The sequence below is a fragment of the Rattus norvegicus genome, chromosome 8 (assembly GCF_036323735.1).
Source record: "Rattus norvegicus strain BN/NHsdMcwi chromosome 8, GRCr8, whole genome shotgun sequence".
Classification (NCBI taxonomy): domain Eukaryota; kingdom Metazoa; phylum Chordata; class Mammalia; order Rodentia; family Muridae; genus Rattus; species Rattus norvegicus.
Window position 1 is genome coordinate 75456791 of NC_086026.1, and position 17890 is coordinate 75474680.

General features: G+C 42.5%; 1 protein-coding gene across 17 annotated transcripts in view; it reads left to right on the plus strand.

The window, feature by feature from the left end:
- The window catches only part of Csnk1g1 (casein kinase 1, gamma 1), a 137589-nt gene extending 122040 nt beyond the window's left edge, over positions 1-15549 (plus strand). For 8 of the 17 annotated variants that reach the window (XM_017595886.3, XM_017595891.3, XM_039082075.2 and 5 more), the window contains 3 exons: positions 2197-2303; positions 5269-5292; positions 9670-15549. In XM_017595886.3, coding sequence (XP_017451375.1) covers positions 2197-2303; positions 5269-5292; positions 9670-9724 — 186 coding nt within the window. In that variant the 3' untranslated portion in view covers positions 9725-15549. Of the gene's footprint in view, positions 1-595; positions 850-2196; positions 2304-5268; positions 5293-9669 lie in introns of those variants that run through there. The other 9 variants (XM_008766332.4, XM_008766335.4, XM_063266071.1 and 6 more) reach the window with 3 other exon arrangements.
- Positions 15550-17890: the final 2341 nt, after the last annotated feature.

The following is a 17890-nucleotide window of genomic DNA, read 5'->3' on the forward strand; positions in this document are numbered from 1 at the left end:
GAAAAGAGAAAAGAAAAGAAAAGAAGGAGAAAGGGCCCAGTAGATATTCTTGTGCAGAAGTAACAGTGGTAGGCAGTATTCATTCAGTCTGCCCCCAAAGGAGTGGACATTCCCTTCCACTTTGCTTTTTAGGATAAATTAGGAAATCTTAGACAATCCACTGTTAGTAAAACTCCCTGGCTTGAGGCAAATAAGAGTATCACTAAGGTGAACATTTTTGAACCATTAGTATGTCTCATGGCTCTGGGCTGAACATTTACTGTGGCTTATCTTGCATGATGACCTCATAGGATAAGCATTACTATTGCCCCATTTTACAAATTAGAAAGCTGAGGTACAGAAAGATCAAAGATCCATAGCCAGTAGAGCTAGAGTTCAAACCCATGGCTGCCTGATTTTAGAACATTGTTCTTCCTTCCTATTTTTCACTTCCTCCAGTAATGTATAAAGTATCATACCCAGTTCTGTCCCATTCCTTACTTTATAAGCCTCACATCAGTCTGTAAGAACAGTCTCAAATAGATGAAGTTACTTACCAATAGCATAAGTTGTCTGAACCATTTATTCTATTTTGTGGTTCTCTCCCATGTTTCAGCCAAGATCTTTAACAGCAGAGTGGTTTGTGCTGGCTCCCCTTTCCCACCCTCCAGCACCCACATAAGCAGGAGTCATGTGCTGGCAGTGAAAGCAGGTGGCAGGAGCGGCTGCACAACAAGACAAGCCTGATCGGGTCCACACTAACCAGATGACAGGAGTGGGAGACAGAGCCTTCATTGACAGTTCGGGGACCATCAGTGAGCAGTGGGATGACAGTGAACCTGAAATAAAGGCCATTGAAATAAGACTTGTTTTCCAAGGGAAGTTTGTCCTTACCGTCTTCCCTCTCACCAGAGGGGCTGTAGCAGTGTTGTTTGAGTAATTTCAAACCAGTACTGAAAGCCTTGAAGAAATTTCTGAAAGAAAGTGTGATTATTTATGGTTTCTGGCACCCACTCTTGGTCCTTTAAAGGCATTATTACCTAAACTATATAATTATATAGTATAACAAACTGAGAGTAGTATTTTCCTACCATGAGCAAGGGGGCAAAATGAGTTAATCTTTAGAAGTCAGCTGTACAGTTAATTTTTAATACAGAACTATACATACTTTTGAAAAATGAATAAATCTGTGGACAAACAGATGGAAGCCATACATGCACACTGACCCTAACTTAACACTTGGTTAAGTCATTTTGTAGAGTTTCATCCATTACAAAAGAATAGCTGGTGCTTGCTGGGGGACAGCAAGGGCATGGTAGGTAAATGCACTGGCCACCAAGCCTGGTGTCCTGAGTTCAACTGCCCAGAAAACACACTGTGGCGCTTGAGACTGCCCCTGTACACTTACTTACACATCAGTATGACTTGATTGTTGTAAGTAATTGAGCCAGGGAGATAGGTCAGTTGGTAAAGTTCTTGCTGGCAACATGGTGACCTCAGTTGGAGCCCTAGAGCCCATGGTTTGTTTGGTTTTTGTTTTGCTGTTATTGTTTGTTTTATTGTTTTAGTTTGGTTTTGGTTTTTGATTTTGTTTTGGTTTGGTTTTGGTTGTTTTATTATCCCCAACACTACTAATGGTAGCTTCCCTTGTAATCCCAATACTGGAGAAGTGGAGTCTTGGGAATCTCTGGGTTTCACAGGCCAGCCTAGCCTAATCAGCAACCTGCATGTCCCAGTGAAAGACCCTGACCCAAAATAAGGTGGAAAGTTCCTGAGGAGTGATACCAATATTCACCTTTGGCCTGCATGGGCACACGCACGCACACACACACACGCACACACACACACACACGCACACACACACGCACGCACACACACGCACGCACACACACGCACGCACACACACAAATAATGGTGACATATTAAATATGGGTTTTGTAAGGATTGAATTTATACATAGAGTGTAACAAAGTGCTAGCCACAAGTAGGTACTCAATATGAAAGTAATTGTCAATGATTATATCATCAAGTTAAGCATTTTGACATAATATAGGTCTGGGAACCCTCTCTAAATCGGGACAGTGTTCCCTTAACCCAAGTAAACACACATTCTACACCCTGCCTGGCTAGTACTTTGCCTAATCTTTCTTAATCTACTCTGGTGGTAGCAGGTGCTTCATATAACCATGATGTTTATTGAAGTCTGTCTTGTTTCAGGTGGTTAGCTCAACCAATGGAGAGCTGAATGTTGATGACCCCACTGGAGCTCACTCCAGTGCACCGATCACAGCTCATGCCGAAGTGGAGGTAGTGGAGGAAGCTAAGTACGTTCGTCTTTTAAAGGGGTTGTCTTGTCGTTAAAAGGGTTGTCTCCTCATGGGCTGGAAACGTCTGTCTCCTCTGTGTGCTGCTCGTCATAGCCTGGATTCTTCATGCTATGTCCACGGTTTTCTTCTGACCTTTTTATTTTTTGCATGGTGCATTAAGGTTGCTGCCACCCTTTTTAGCTCCTATTTCTGGGATAGTTACATTTTTCTAGTCTGCTGAAGGCAGACATAGAGCGATGCAGTAAAAGCCACAGTAGGTCGTAGCCAAGAGCTTCTTAGAGGCCGTGGAGCTTCTTGCTCCCTGTGGATTACAGAGAAAAAAAATGTTAAATCATGGGCCATGGTGTATAGTATCACATTTCTAGTTGCCTAACCATTCCAGAGGGATGGTCCTGATTAAAAGGGTTTGGCAGACATTTTGCTGTCTTTTAGGCAGTCTGGGCTCAGCAAAACTAAGTACATCAGGCAAAACAGTTATTTTTGTAAGTACAAGAATCTTGGGACGGCAAAGAAGTAACCCTAATTCCAAGAAGCAAGGCAATTCCTCCCTTCCTTCTCTGCTTCTCTTGCATGCATATGTCTTGCTGTGCTCTCCCACTAGCCCCTTGGTGCTTTCTGCATGGTCTGTGTTTAAACTCTAGAGATTCGGGGCTGGAAGGTAGTGCTGCTGACTGCTGCACAAACAGCATTTCTACCACTTTTCCTTTTTTCTTGTCCCAAACTCAAATCCAGGTTTAAACTCCAAGAAGATATCAGGTAGGGAAGCTAGAGAAACATGAGTCAGAACTCCTGCCAATCAATCCTGACCTTTCTTTGAAGTTCTTTGAGAATATTCAGTGTCCAAATGTTTTCTCTGGGGCAAGCAACATATTTTTAGTACAAATGAGAACATGCTTACACCTCTGGGCATCAGTCAGGGTCACCACACATTGTGGATTTTCTTTGAGATGTACTTTGCATGGTTGTATTCGTGGCCATCTCTTTGGTGAGCTCACTTGGCCTTTAAAAGGTCTTTTTCTGCTTAGCAGATCAAAAAATTGAATAAGTGTGACTTCAGTTCTATCTTGTTGATACCTGTAGACAAGGGATTGGCTGGAAGGTAATGCCAGCAGGAGACTATTTTAGTAATTAAACACTCTCCTTACTTCTCAGGGCTTGGGAGATTTTAATGGTGCTTATAAGCGTTTCTGTCATTCTCAGTAAATTGTATGATATTCCCACTTTCTGAACTCTCACCCTTGGCTGCACTTTGGAATCACCTAGAATATGTTAGAAAATACAGATACTTCTGCATGGCCACAGATATTTGAAGCTAATTTATTAATATCTGGCCTAATAATGAATATATTTAAAAGGCCAGGGAATTCTAATGTGCAGCCAGGATTGGAAACTACCACACTCTGCACTCTCTGATCTTGAAAGAGAGCCACATCTTTTCCCACCCTACCCCATCTTCTCCCCATTTCACATTTGTACCTGTTCAGAAGTTAAGGTCTGACTCTAACCCAAATGAACTTTAGTGTTAGACCCTAAATAGATTTTATTTTGGACCTTTTCATTTCATTTTGGGTAAATGTGTACACTCTGTGTGTGAGTGTGGTGTTTGTGTCCAGTGTGAAAAAAGGAGGTCATCTATACAGAAAGAGCTCAGCCTGTTCTGTTCTGTTCTGTTCTGTTCTGTTCTGTTCTGTTCTGTTCTGTTCTGTCATATTCTAAACACTAGAGTTCGAGAGGTTAACATCTTCCCATTTAACAGACAGGACCACTATACTTCTTGCCTCAGCTCCAGACCTTCTGAAAAGTATAGAAACTAAAAGAGTAGTTATCTTTGACCAAATGTCACTCAAACCCTGTGTTTGGGGCATTTTGTATACTGGTTCTGATAGCAATTTCATTAGCTACCAATCCACCTTGCCTAGGGAATTGTCAGGGCTCAGCCATGTGTCTGTGGTATATGTATGTTGCTATATACTGAGTAGGGACATAGTAGCCATATATTCACTAGCTGATTTTAATGGAAAAGTCGAAGTTAGAGAAACCTAAGGTGTCCCAAACAACCCCTCACTGCACACGGGATGGTGCCATTTGTTCATTAAGCCTGTCGATAGGATAAGGGCTGTTGCCTATTTTGGAGTTAAACTCAAGTACAAGGAAAGTATGAAATGTTTACCTCCGAGTTTATGGTTTTAGGTTCTTTTTCCCAGCTTATTTTGTGTAAAGGCAAAACAAAACCACAGGATGATGGGTTTTGATTTGTGTAATACAAATAGTCATTTGATTTCCCCTTTCTTCTAGCTACAGGGCACTTTTGAAGGAATGATGAGGGCAGATGATTTTTAGGTTGATTTTTTTTTTTTTAATCAATACTTTTGCTATATCTTGACAATTGTGGACCTGATTTCTCCTGAGATTTAGTGTAATTAGAATTTAGGTCATTCTTTGGTGGTTATAACCAAGCAGTGTATTCCCTCATCTAATAAGATAAAGTATCTCTTAAACTTTTCCTCCCTCCAAGAAGACCTAAGTACTAGTTGCCGCTTCTCTAATTGCAGTGTGGAAGTTAGCTGAACGTTGTGGAAGACCTGGTATGGGAATCATATGGTTCACAGCCAGACACATTTCCTCTTTCCCCTGCTGCCTTCCTGGAAGTTGCCCTGGAAAGCCCACCCTGAGGCTTCCACCAGCTCTTTTTGTTTTGCATTCCCCAGAGAACCAGCTCCCACACTGGTGTTTCTGTCAGACTTCTGCCCCCTCTCTTAAATGTGAAGACCAAGTGGCTTGCTCCCTCGGCTGGGGGAAATTAAACACAGACACATACTGCATGTTTGCATGGCTCACAGGGAGTCACTTCCATCTCACCTGTGGACTAATACCTCTCTCTCTCTCTCTCTCCCTCTCCCTCCCCCCCCCCTCTCTCTCTCTATCTCCCTTTTCTATGTTTTTCTCTTTATATACTCTGTAGCTGCCTGAAAATGCTCAACCTGTGGTGAGTCCCTCTCCCCAGTCCACATGTAAGGGGAGTGGACCAGACTAGACTGGGATTGGCAAAGCCTTAGGGATACTGAATGGATTCACATCCTTTCTTATGCCTTAGTCACCCAGACTAAGGAAGTTAGGTCCACGACGTGGGATGGGGCAGACCTTGAACCCAGACATCAATCTTTTCTTTCTTTTCTTTCAAATCCACCTCATTTATCACTGCACTCTTACCAAAAACAATATCTCACAATTTTTTTTAAGTTGAATGAACTTCTTTCCAATTTTCCCCCCAAGTGTAGAAAGATAAGATGTTAGATGTTTTAATAACCATAAAACAATGTTATCATCAGGTAATTATTTTCACCTTTGGCAACATGTTTTGTAACATGGAAATAGACTGGAGGAATTCATAAGTTCCTTAGTGAGTTTCTTGTTGATTTTGGTTAGTTTTTCATCTATAGTAAGAGTCTTTAAAAAAGGAGAACTCCTCAAGGGAAAGATCCACATTTTGTCGTTGATTGGACATTGCTGGGTTTTTTTGTTTGTTTGTTCGTTTTGTTTTGTTGCCTTTATACCTTTATTCTTTTGTGAGAGAATAGTAGGTCAGGGGCTGACAGAAATAGGGAAGCCTGTCTTTTCTTCCAGAAAAGGCTTCTTTAATACAAATGTAGAGAATGTGGGATGTGAAGGAAATTGCTGAAGGATTCATATTGGTGACTTTTTGTAACCCTTCCACACACTCTGCACACCTAAGGTCATATTCTCTTCTGTGATAATAGCCTGCTAGATCCTGACTACTTTATTTTAAAAAGTTATTTTCAGTAACTGGATTGGGCCCTGGTTTTTAAACCCCAACTATCTAAGCCAAATTGTCCACAGGGGTTTATCTAGGAACAGATATGTATTGAAGATGAGAGCTGGGTTTTATGGCAATAGTATTGATAGTGTTAGAGTTTCAAATAGGACATTGGGCCTCTTCATGTGTCTGTGTAATCTAATGTTGTCCTGGTCTATTTTTTCCTGTGAGGTGTCAGTTACATGATCCCAAGTGCAAATACCTTAAGTTCTACTATGTTCATCCAATCTTATGCATAGAGTTCAGAGACTGGGGATGGCAGGGAAGGACAGGGCAAGTAAAGTGGAGGCCCTGTCCAAAGAGCTTAGGTGTCACCCAGCTGTAAAGTGAGTCATACACATGGGAAAAGATAGACTTCTACAGAAGACTGAGAGAGTGAGGAGTCACTGTGAATTCTCAAGGAAGACTTCTAGACACAGTAGGACTTGAACCAATTTTAGAGCAGAGGAAGAGAAAAAAGATGTAATAAAGAAGAGAAACAGCGGGGCTGGGGATTTAGCTCAGTGGTAGAGCGCTTACCTAGGAAGCGCAAGGCCCTGGGTTCAGTCCCCAGCTCCGAAAAAAAAAAAAAGAAGAGAAACAGCAAGGGGGCAGCTTAAAGGAGAGTGCTGAGGTGACCCAGTAGCAAGCAGAGGCCTGTGGGAAGAGTGTTTGATGGCTTGTGAATAAAGACCTAAATCAGTTTTAACTATAACTTGTTAAGAATTTCCGGCCATTCAAAGGAACAACTAGAAGGAGACCTAGGACATAAAGGGAATTGATCACTTACCCTTATTTTGTTCTGAGAGGAACATACCCATGTAGAGTTACTCAGTATAGACTTGGCCTCCAGTCTAGATCCTTTTGCTAGTGGTCACCACAGATACCAAAGCCTTTAAGAATAGATTGTGGGGTTCCTTTTCTCATTGTGGAAGTAAAAGCTTCTACTGCTGCTGAAGCTATATAGGGCTCTAAATACAAAATATGGCTGACTCTGAATGATACCTTCAGCTCATGCATACTCTGGTGATTCAGCAGAAGCACATGGTAATTCCCTGAATTCTTCAAACCTTTTTTTGTCTGTTTTTGTTTTTAGTGTTTATATTTGAAAACACAAAAAATCATTTTAGGATCCTCCACACACAAAAAAATACAATTTAGAAATTAAGTTTAGAGTTAGTAAACCCACAAAAAACATAGTTTTTTGCTGCTGAAATACTGGTTCTTCATGAAATTTGACTTGTTTACTTAAATACTAAGTTCTATACATTCAAGTTGGCAGATTCAAGTCCCAGTTTCTGGGATGGCCTGATGGTTAAGATCACTTCCAGAGCAAGCAGTTTCATTTCTAAATACCCACATGGTACTCATAACCATCTATAACTCCAGTCCCAAGGGTTGAATGCATTATTCTGACCAGACACACACATGGTGCATAGACATACATGCAAACAAAAATACTGTACACATAAAACGAATAAAACTTTTTAAAAACACATGTCACTTTCTAATGCATGTGTATAAATAAGTGCTTTTCTCTAATTCTTCCTCAGTGTTTCCATTAAGGATTATTTTAAGCAATCAAAAGTGTTCATCATTTTTACTTAAAATAATTTATTCAGTTTCCAGATATATATGACACTTTTGTTCACACCAATTAATGGTACTTACAAATGTCATTGAGACAGGTCTTGTTGGGACAGACACACATGTATATACATAATCTATTTGTCTATCTATTGAGGCAAGGTCTCCTATAGCCCAAGTTGGCTTCAAACTTGTTATGTAGCCAAGAATAACTCTCAGAAGAAAATATCACTGTGACCAAATTTTGAAGAAAATATTTTAAAACTCTCTTAAGAACCTCCTGTCTCAAATTGAATGAAATTGCAGTTAAAGGTCACATTGCTATCTATTTAAATGTTTATTTCTGTATTCTGAAAAACTTTCTCCCTCTAGGTATGGTAATACACACCTTTAAATCCTAGCCCTCTGGGAAGCTGAGGCCAGAGGATTGCACATTTGAAGCCAGCCTTGGCTACATAATAATGAGTCCTTGACTCAAAAGAGAATTTCAGGAAAGAAACGTTATCCAAATTTCTAGTGATGAAAATATTAGAAACACCATAAGAAAATACAGTAACACAGGTCTAAAGGGAGGTTGACCAGCTGCAGGGGACGTAGGGGTATTGGCAGGTAGCAGTGGTTCTGTTTCTATACTAACATCCCTTTCACTGAAAACCCCAGGTTTGTTTTCAGCAATTAAGCTCACTAGCTGCTCTTCCAGAGCATGTGGTTTCATTTCCCAGCAGCTCATGACTGTCTCTAAGTCCAGTCCTAGGAGCCTGATGTTTTCTTCATGATTCCATGGCACCAGGCACTCACGTGACACACAGACATCCACATAAAACACATTCATTCACATAACATTATACAAGAAATTTTAAACAACTCTGGAAGGATTAGGTAAGAGACTTAAAAGAGTTTTCTCGGAAGAAGATTTCTTTCAAGGATCAAGCATCTGAGCTTTACTTACAACTTTATTCACTCCCATTCTTTGGCATCGTTGACTCATCCACTGCCTTGTACCACCCTTCTCATTTCTCATCTGTCATTTCTGGGCAGAACATACCTTCTGTATCAATCTTGCCATGGTCCTCAGTGCCCCTTCTCCAGGGCCTGTATGACAGCTACACTTCCTAGTGCAAAGACTGGAATGAGAGCATCCTCAGAGTTGGGGTACACCAGCACTGCCACTCCTCTACAGGCTGTTCCCCCATGAAATGGCACTTGCAGGGCCTCAGCCTTTCCTTTAAGTAAACCAGTTGGGAACCCTGTCTGGAACAGTGGCAGTCTAATTGGGGAATTCCCTGTGACTAGAGTTTCTAGAAGATTAGCTCCTGGGCTTCAGGTCTTGGTTTCCTTGGGATGATTGGCACATGTGCTGGTGTCAGGAGATAAAAGTTCACCTCCCTATGAGCTAGTGCTTCTGCTTACTCCAGGCATCATGTTGGGGACAAGAACAAGGTAGAAAGGATCTTAGTCTTTTATTAGAATCATTTGATTGCCAGGATTCTAGATTTCATAATTGGCGTGAGATATATTTGTCTCAGTTTAGACTCCTTGCCTACTGGCCAGAGAGCTACATTGAACTGCACCGGTATCAAGAGGCATCCAGTGGAGGCTTTTATATGTGCCCCTAGCACCCTCCATCTTGGTTCTAGACAAAGATGGAGTATCTAGGTTAGATGTTAGTCTAGGCAAAGCCTTCTTTATCCTTCCTTCTTCCAGAAATGCCTGTGGCAGCCATGCCGATGGACAGCATTTTGATAATCGGGTAGAGTGGCTGCAACTCAAATCAGCCTTTGCCTTTAGCTTTCTTGACAGATGCCCGCTATTTCCAGTATATGTGTACTGTAGATGGTGGGTGGCCATGTGGGTGGGCACCAGGAGAGAAGAAATCCTACCCCCTGCAGTAAGCAGAAGCAGGCAGAGATCTGCTGAGAGCTGGAGGCTTCTAGGCTGACTTAAAATGTTCTTGTGCCCCAGGTGCTGCTGTTTCTTTAAGAGGAAAAGGAAGAAGACTGCTCAGCGACACAAGTGACCAGTGCCTCCCAGGAGTCCTCAAGTCCTGGGGACTCTGGCTCCAATTGCACCTGCAGCTCCTGCCATTTCTCATTGGAAGGGACTCCTCTGTGGGGGAGGGTAGAGATCCAAACCAAAAAGAAGAAAACAGATGCCCCCAGAAGGAGCCAGTGCAGGCAGCCAGGGCCAAGTGGGCCAGTGGCAATCCCCTCTGTCTGAGCTCTGAGCGGGTCCAGAGCTGCTGCTTCTCCACTGCTTGCCCTTGGGCTATCTGGTTGACTCTCTTCCCATTGTTTACAGTGAAGGTGTCATTCACAAAAACTCAAGGACTACTGTTCTCTTCCCTTCTCTTCCTTTACTCCTGGCTCTTGCACCATCCTCAACCCTCTCCAGCATAGAAACTACTAAGCTAAAGGCTCTGTCAAGAAGCTGGTGGTGTGGCCAAGAAGATAGGGGAAGACGACAGCCCTGGGCTGGAGAACGTCTCCACGTCCCAGATGTGTCTGGTAGTATGGTTTCCTCCTTCTGTGCCTGGGTAACCCCTCAGCCCAGCTGGCCACAGGGTTCTGGTCCCTTTCTTGGTCCCTCCCTCCCTCCCTCCCTCCCTCCTGTGAAGTTACACTCTGGGACACAAGCTGTGAGCAATCTGCAGTCTACTGTCCCTGTGTATTGGCATTCTTAGCTTTTTTGACAAGCAGATCCTTTGCTCCAGGCTGTAGCAAAACAAGCCTGTGGTTCTGAGCAAAGGAGAAGAAACTGACTTTATTGCACTTTTAGTTTGGGGGTTTGTTTTTTTTATTTTGTAAACAACATGGCAGATGCATATTGTGTCTGGTTATATTGGGGGGTTACTTTTTTCTTTTTTCAAGGGGGATGGGCCAGCCAAGCCATTCAGAGAAAATGTGGGTCCAGAGGACATTCTTGATGGAAAGAGTCTGATTTGCAGCACTTGGAAGAGAAGAAGCCAAACTCTGCGTCATCCTGAGTAAATACTCAGGTTGGCAAGGAAACATACTTGAATTTTCATTCATCTTCTCTGCTGCAGAAAAAAGTCCCCACCAGAGCCCCTTGACCTAATCAGCCCAGAGCTGGAAAGCCCAGCTCCTGAGCACTTGGGATGAGCACCGAGCCAGACTGTGACGACCAGAAGGCACCTCACCTCAGAGAGGAGATACTTAACAACAACAACAAAACAAAATTTCTGTTTCCTCCACTGCCAGGGACTTCCTACTAGATAGCCATGTGACTTTCTGTTGACTCGGGGAACAAAATTAGTGACTAAACAGCCACCACCATATTGCCAGTAGTGGACAAAAGAAGGCACCAAATTTGCCTTCCAACTGCCAGAGGAAGCTCAGGATGCAGCATCCTAGGGCCATGAAAAGAAAAATAAATATTTTCTGTCTGCCTGAAGTGAGCTAGAACATTTGGGTCAGTCTGCCTTAGAACCCAGGCCTGTGGAATCTTGGAGCATATCCATGGCAGCAGGCTTAGAACTCGGTACGTGGGCTGCAGTACGCAGGGAAGGTAAGACTGGTTGGTGCTAGGAAATTCCAGGGAAAAGGAAACTGTAATGAAAGGTCTACAATTTATCTTACAATTGAACAGACTCTGTCCAGATAATATGACCACATATCTTAGCATGTTTTCCCCATACACTCTACCTGTCACCATTTTCTTCCCTGGACATACCACCATGAAGCATCACTGGCTGCAGAGTTAACTGCGTGGGGTTACTCTTCCCATGTTCTATTTCATTTGAGATTAGTAGCATTTCCAGATGGTGACTTCTTATACTAGTTGTGGCAAGAAGAATTTTTCATGTGGGAAAAGAGGTCTGTGTCTGGGTATAAAGAGCTAAGCACATAGGACAGTGGCTAGTGACTTAGTGCAGCACAGAACCCTTTGCTTGTTTATGTAGAGGACTGGAAGATGTCAGGACACTTGGTGGTCATGGGTCAAATTTAGTATCGGATGAAGCAGAGAGTTCGTGCGCCTTACCTGTTCTGTGGACCTTGGCTAGGGAATCTCTCCTCCCACTGCCTTCAGACCTGCTCAGCATTTGTGAAGATGGCCACCTGGCTGTTTCTATACATGAAATGTTCTTGTCTGTGAAACAGAGTGGCAGGGAGAAGTCAGGTCAAATCCCTTTCCCATAAGGAATTTGAGTGTTAGGATTTGCTTCCTTTTTACTCTATAGTAGTTAAAGCTCATTACTAAATTTTATATAGTCCCTCGTTTGGCATGTGGGCAACTCTGACTACCCCTACAGAAACTTAAAAATCCTCATCCCAGGAAATGGTGGCAAGGCCTAGAGCATCCTGGCACTCTCTGCCCCACTAAGTGCCTCCCCCACCCTGCTTCCAAGACAAAGCAAAGGCAGTGGCCTGCTTGGCTGCAGGGTGGGGTGCCCTGCAGCTGGGCTTAAGACTTCTTTTTTGTCTTAAAATATTTTTATAGGCTAGCTCTTGAGTGGTTGAACCTGAGTGGTTTGTGGGTGTGGGGGAGGGTCCTTCCTACTACACTGTTGGCACCCTCCAACCCCCACAAATCCCTTAATAAATATTTGGGTTTTGTAGCAAAGGTCCCTTTAAAATGCAGGATGGGTGGTGATCCTTTCAAAGCTATTGACACCCTAAGGTGATCCCAACCCTGAGTAATTCTCTTATCTTCTTTAAAATTAAAATATAACTGAATTCCCCAGGGACAATCTGTTCATCAGTTCAGCCCCCACCCCACCCCACCCCACCCCAGCACGTCAAGCTGCATGCACATCCCTGTTTCTTTTACCTGCCTGACTGCAAACTCAGCCAGATCCACGGGCACAGGCACTCCCTCCATCTTCCTGCATCTAAGTCCACTTACTCCACCTCAGGTATGACACCTGAGGACAGTTTTCTTTAATATTGATGCATTTACTTCCCCTTAAACTAACTCACCTGTTCCCTGAGATGGGGCATTTCATACTGTGCTATTTGGAGTTTTCCTCAAGCTTTGCTGACCTTGAGACATTGCAGTCTGAGCATACTAAGTAAGGTCCAACCGGACCAGGGCTACACCACGGTGTAAAGTGTCCAGGCATACAAGTGGGCTTTCAGAGTACTTACTCAGACTGCCCACAAGGCTGCACTGAATGTGCCAGCAGCTAGTGAGCACTCCTGACTGCCTTAATTAACATTCTTCTATTCTGGGTCTGTCCAGGAGCAAACAGGGTCTGTGAAGGTATGTGTAAGTCAGGTGACTAGCTAAGTCTCCAGTTCAAATTCCCATTTCAGGGGTTGGGGATTTAGCTCAGTGGTAGAGCGCTTGCCTAACAAGCACAAGGCCCTGGGTTTGGTCCTCAGCTCCGGAAAAAAGAAAAGAAAGGAAAAAAAAAAAAATCCCATTCCAATTGGAACAAACTGCAGGAAACAGCAAGGATTCCAAGATTTCTGAAAGTGTTAAATTTCCTTTTCATTTTTAGTGAATGACAAGAACTCAGAAAACAGCCGATGTCCACTAGCCAGCTGGTGTCCATTTCTGTAAAATACCTTCCAGTTTAGTTCAGAAGAAAAGTGTGCTGTAGCGCTTATTGAGTGTTGATGTTCAATGTTAGCAACCACGTGAGATGCCACAAGTGTGCTGTTAAAGTGGTTGGTAAGGATCATAGCCTTATTTTAAAAAATAATGTAAAAGATAATTCATTCCCCTCCATGAGCAAGTATGGCTGCATTTCTCAAGAATAACGCCACAGAAGCCTAGGAAGCGTTTCCTCACAAGAACTTGGTCTTAGTTTCTTTTGATCAATCCCTCCCAAGCCCATAGAACTCCTGAATCCCAGCCACCTCTCCCATGTTCATAAGTGAAACCAGTTTTTCACTTTTGTTTAGTTGCTCTGATGATACTTTATCTAGTGTCGGTCATGCCATGGCCTGAGTTTTTAAGACCAGGAGTTGTATGGTCATATAACCAACATTGCCTTTGCTAGGCCACTGCCACCATCCCCTCCATTGCCCCAAGTGGGCAGGTTGATTCCAGAGTCCCTCAGGGAGCCAGAATAACTAGGTACCCATCTGGATTGGCCATTTGGGTAATGAGCACTTACCTCTGGGTTTCTTGATTTTGCAGATTGATGGCCAAGACTCCAGCCTTCCCCATGATGGGTTGGTAGGAATCAAATTAAATCCCTTTGTTTATTGGGCAACTTTGTGTTAAGGGCGTTAGGTTTTTTGTTTTTTGTTTTTTTTTTGGTTTTTGGTTTGTTTTTTTTGTTGTTGTTGTTGTTGTTTTTTTTTTTTTGGTTTTTTTTTTTTTTTTTTTTTTTGATTATGAAAAAGAAGAGGTCACCATATGGGGCCCTTCTGTGAGTTTGTAAAGTTTTGAGCAGTGTTTTCTTCACCAGTCTTGGGAGTCTCTGATCCAATAACCAGTCTTAACATTTTTTTTTTTTTTTTTTTACTTTTGAAAGTAACTAAGTACAGAGATTAGAGTTCTTATTGTATTCAAAATAGTAGACCCCTGAGTGTAGGCAATAGTAGTTGAAATATTTTCTCAAAAAAACAAAACAAAACAACCAGGAAACCCACTCCAGTATTTATAGATCAGCTTATCAAGAAAAAAAGTGAATATGCACTCAATGTGTCTCTAGTTCAGTTACCAAACTTGATATTATAAAGAAACCTCAGTTGTGTGGACAGGATCCCCCCCCCCCCAAAAAAAAAAAAAAAAACTCTTTTCTGGTGCCATCACCACCTTTAGGGTCTAAAAGCAGAGGATCATCTGTGATGATAAGCCAGAAAGGAATGCACAGGCAATTCCCATCCTGATTGCCCCCAAACGGACCTTTCAGGGTTGGTGAAACTTTTTGCTGCCCCTCTTTGGGCACTCCAGACCAAATCCCAGGCCATTCCATGCACCGAAAGCCTTTCAGAAGGCTTACCAATCTGTTAGGAATGTCTCAGGAAACATGAGCCATTTCTTGGGGAATACATGTATTTACAAATGGATGTATGCAGTCTGCTGTATGTGTTTTATTCTCAGAGACAGCACAAGCTCCTGGGAACTGTGTTCCTTAGTGTTCTCAGTGAGCTGCTCAGACCAGTGAGTAAGCTGGCTCTGGGAAAGAGCTATGTTTGTCAAGCAGAGAATGGCAGAAAAAATGAAACCAAAAATGCTATCACTCTCCAATGGAAAGTCGCGTTGATGCAGCAATTCCCATTGGATGTATTACACTCTGATTCATCGTTTGTCTCAAGTGTTACCCATTGTACTCTTTAGAAGGTGTTAGGATGTTGGTCTCAATTTTTTTAAGTAGATGATGTATAATCAGCTATGGAAATCAGTTTTAATTCATGTGTGGATGTGTCTAGTTATTGTTAAATGTTCTTTTTTTTTCCTACTTTTTTAAAGATACGTAATGTTTCATAATCCCTGGCACTGGTCAAAAAAAAAACAGCTGTGAAAAATGAAATTGTATTTTTTTTTTTTTTTGGTTCTTTTTTTCGGAGCTGGGGACCGAACCCAGGGCCTTGCGCTTCCTAGGTAAGCGCTCTACCACTGAGCTAAATCCCCAGCCCCGAAATTGTATTTTTTAAATGAATGTCAATTTCAAGTGTATTTGAAATGTTTCCTCCAGTTGACAGATTTGAACACCATTAGAGAAGACTTCTTTGCAGAGGAAGTAGCCTTTGGAGAAAGTGGAATGTGGGTCTGGATATGTTATCTCAGAGTAGCCCATTTCATAGGGCACCATGACAACACAAATGTGATCTTTAAGTATACCTCTTCCCCTTGGGGAAGGAAGGACTCAGTTTGCACCCTTTTTGTATGTAAAATAAAATGTCCTACCTTTCTTGGCTACTTTTACTTCCTTGGTTCATTACTTGGTTTTTAGTCTCCTGGTTCATTTCTAAGACTCTGGCTGGGACTGACTGATGGGAATCGATACCTCTTTAAACAAAAATAATGTCTGGAACGTTGGCATTCTACCTTCATTCCTTGGGCTGAATATTGCCCTCTCATCTCCTCTGAGTCTCTTTAAAAGTATTCCAGGGACAACAGAATGGTCTGAAGAGTAAAGGTGCTTGCTGCACAAGTCTGGTGACCTAAATTTAACCCCCAGAGTGTATGTAAAAAAGGTAAGAGAACACTGAACTGTCCTCTGACATCCATGTATATATCGACATGCACCACCACGTACACAATTTTTTTTTAATATCTCAGGTCTGGGAAGACAGCTTGGTAAAGTGCATGCCACACAACTATGAGAACCTAAATTTAGTCCCCAGCACCCATGTGAAAAGTCGGGTATGGTGACACACTTGTAATCTCAGTGCTGGAAAGGAAGAGACCAGCAGTCTCTGGGGCTAGCTTACCAGTCAGTTCAGCCATAAGGCAAACTCCAGCCCCATCGACAGACCTTGTCTCAAAAAATAAAAGGAAAGGGACTGAAAAGATAACTCACAGTTAAGAACTGCATACTGTTCTTGCAGAGGGCACAAGTTCAGGTTCCAGGACCCAGGTCGTACAGGTCACAGTTGCCTGTAAGTCTAGCTCCAAGATAGCCAAAGTTATCTTCTGGCCTCTGTGAGCACCTACATACACTCACACAGGCAAAATACACAAACAGCAAAGAGAAAAAAAAAACTGGCACTTGAAAAACACCAGAAGTTATCCCCTGTCCTCAGCACGTGTCCCTGTTGTGGATTGCCCTGGAGCTGTTTGTATTGTGATGTTAATTCCACTTCCGAAAGAAGGGCTTCGGAGTCGCATTCTTGGTACTCACGTGACTTCATCAGAACCTCCCCATTTTAAATTGTAAAATAAAGGTGAGAGCCAGTGATTGGGCAGGGGAAGGGAAGGTGGAGTTCAAGAGTTGGGGAGAGAGGGGAGAAGGGGCTCAACGGAAGAGAAGGAGGTGGAAGAAAGCTGGATCTCCAGACTGCTTGCTTTTGCTTCAGGTTGCCTAAGATCAGCAAACTAGCAAGCTCTGCCAGCTGCAACCCAAAGAGGCCCCTCCCTGGGAATAAATGAATCAATGAATCACAGAGGACTGCAGTGTTCTGAATCAAACAGCAGAGGGAGACAAAGGTACAAAGGGCTCCGGTCCAGGTAATACATTGATATAAAGTGAGATATATAACCTTTTGATACTTAAAGCTGAAAAATAATATCTTTTGGGCCTTATAGGATGATATTTTGAATGGTTTGACGGGGATGGATTTAAAGGAAACAGGCACCTTATCATTTACCGGTATTGCAATATTTATTCTCTTGATTTACTATGTCTTCTCAAAATACAGGGCCCTAGATAAAAAATTCCTTGCCTTAGAAAAGAGATTACAAGTAACACTAGAACTGAAGGCTCAGGATTTTATAGCTCAAAATAAGCAACAGAAAGAGGAGAATGATGGCTGGAGACAAGAGATGCTAGAACAGAATTTGCTGAAGTTCATAGAGGAGTCTGAGCAACAGGGAGAAAAGCTTAAGATTTGGCAAGGTGGCCTGGAGGAAACACTAGAACTAATGGTTCAGGATTTCATAAGTCAAAATAAGCAACAGAAAGAAGAGAATGAAGGTTGGAGACAGGAGCTGGAAGAGACGCTAGAAAAAAGAATTCAACAGTTCACAGATCAGACTGAACAGCAAGGAGATGGAGATAAAATCTGGAAGCAAAGCCTAGAGGATAATTTACTAAAGCTAGCAAATCAAAATAAGGCAGATGCTGCAATATCAGAATTGCAATGTAGAGAGCCGCTAAGACTATGGAAGTGAGGCCTAGAACAGAAGACACAAGACATTATAGAGCAGCATGGACAACAGAAAGAGAGATCTAAGACTTGGCAACGTGGCCTAGAGGAAAAACTAGAACTGAAGACACAGGAAATTATAGATCAGAAAGATGGAAATGAAGGTGGGAGACGGAGCTGGAAAACACGTTAGAACAAAAGCTGCAGCAGCTCACAGATCAGACTGAGCAGCAAAGAGAAAAGAATGAGGACTGGAAGCAAGACTTGGAGAAGAGCCTTTTAAAATTAATCAATCAGGGCTGGGGATTTAGCTCAGTGGTAGAGCGCTTGCCTAGGAAGCGCAACGCCCTGGCAACGCCCTGGGTTCGGTCCCCAGCTCCGAAAAAAAAAAAGAACCAAAAAAAAAAAAAAAAAAAGAGTTGCTTGCTCACTCTCAAACAAAAATTAATCAATCAAAA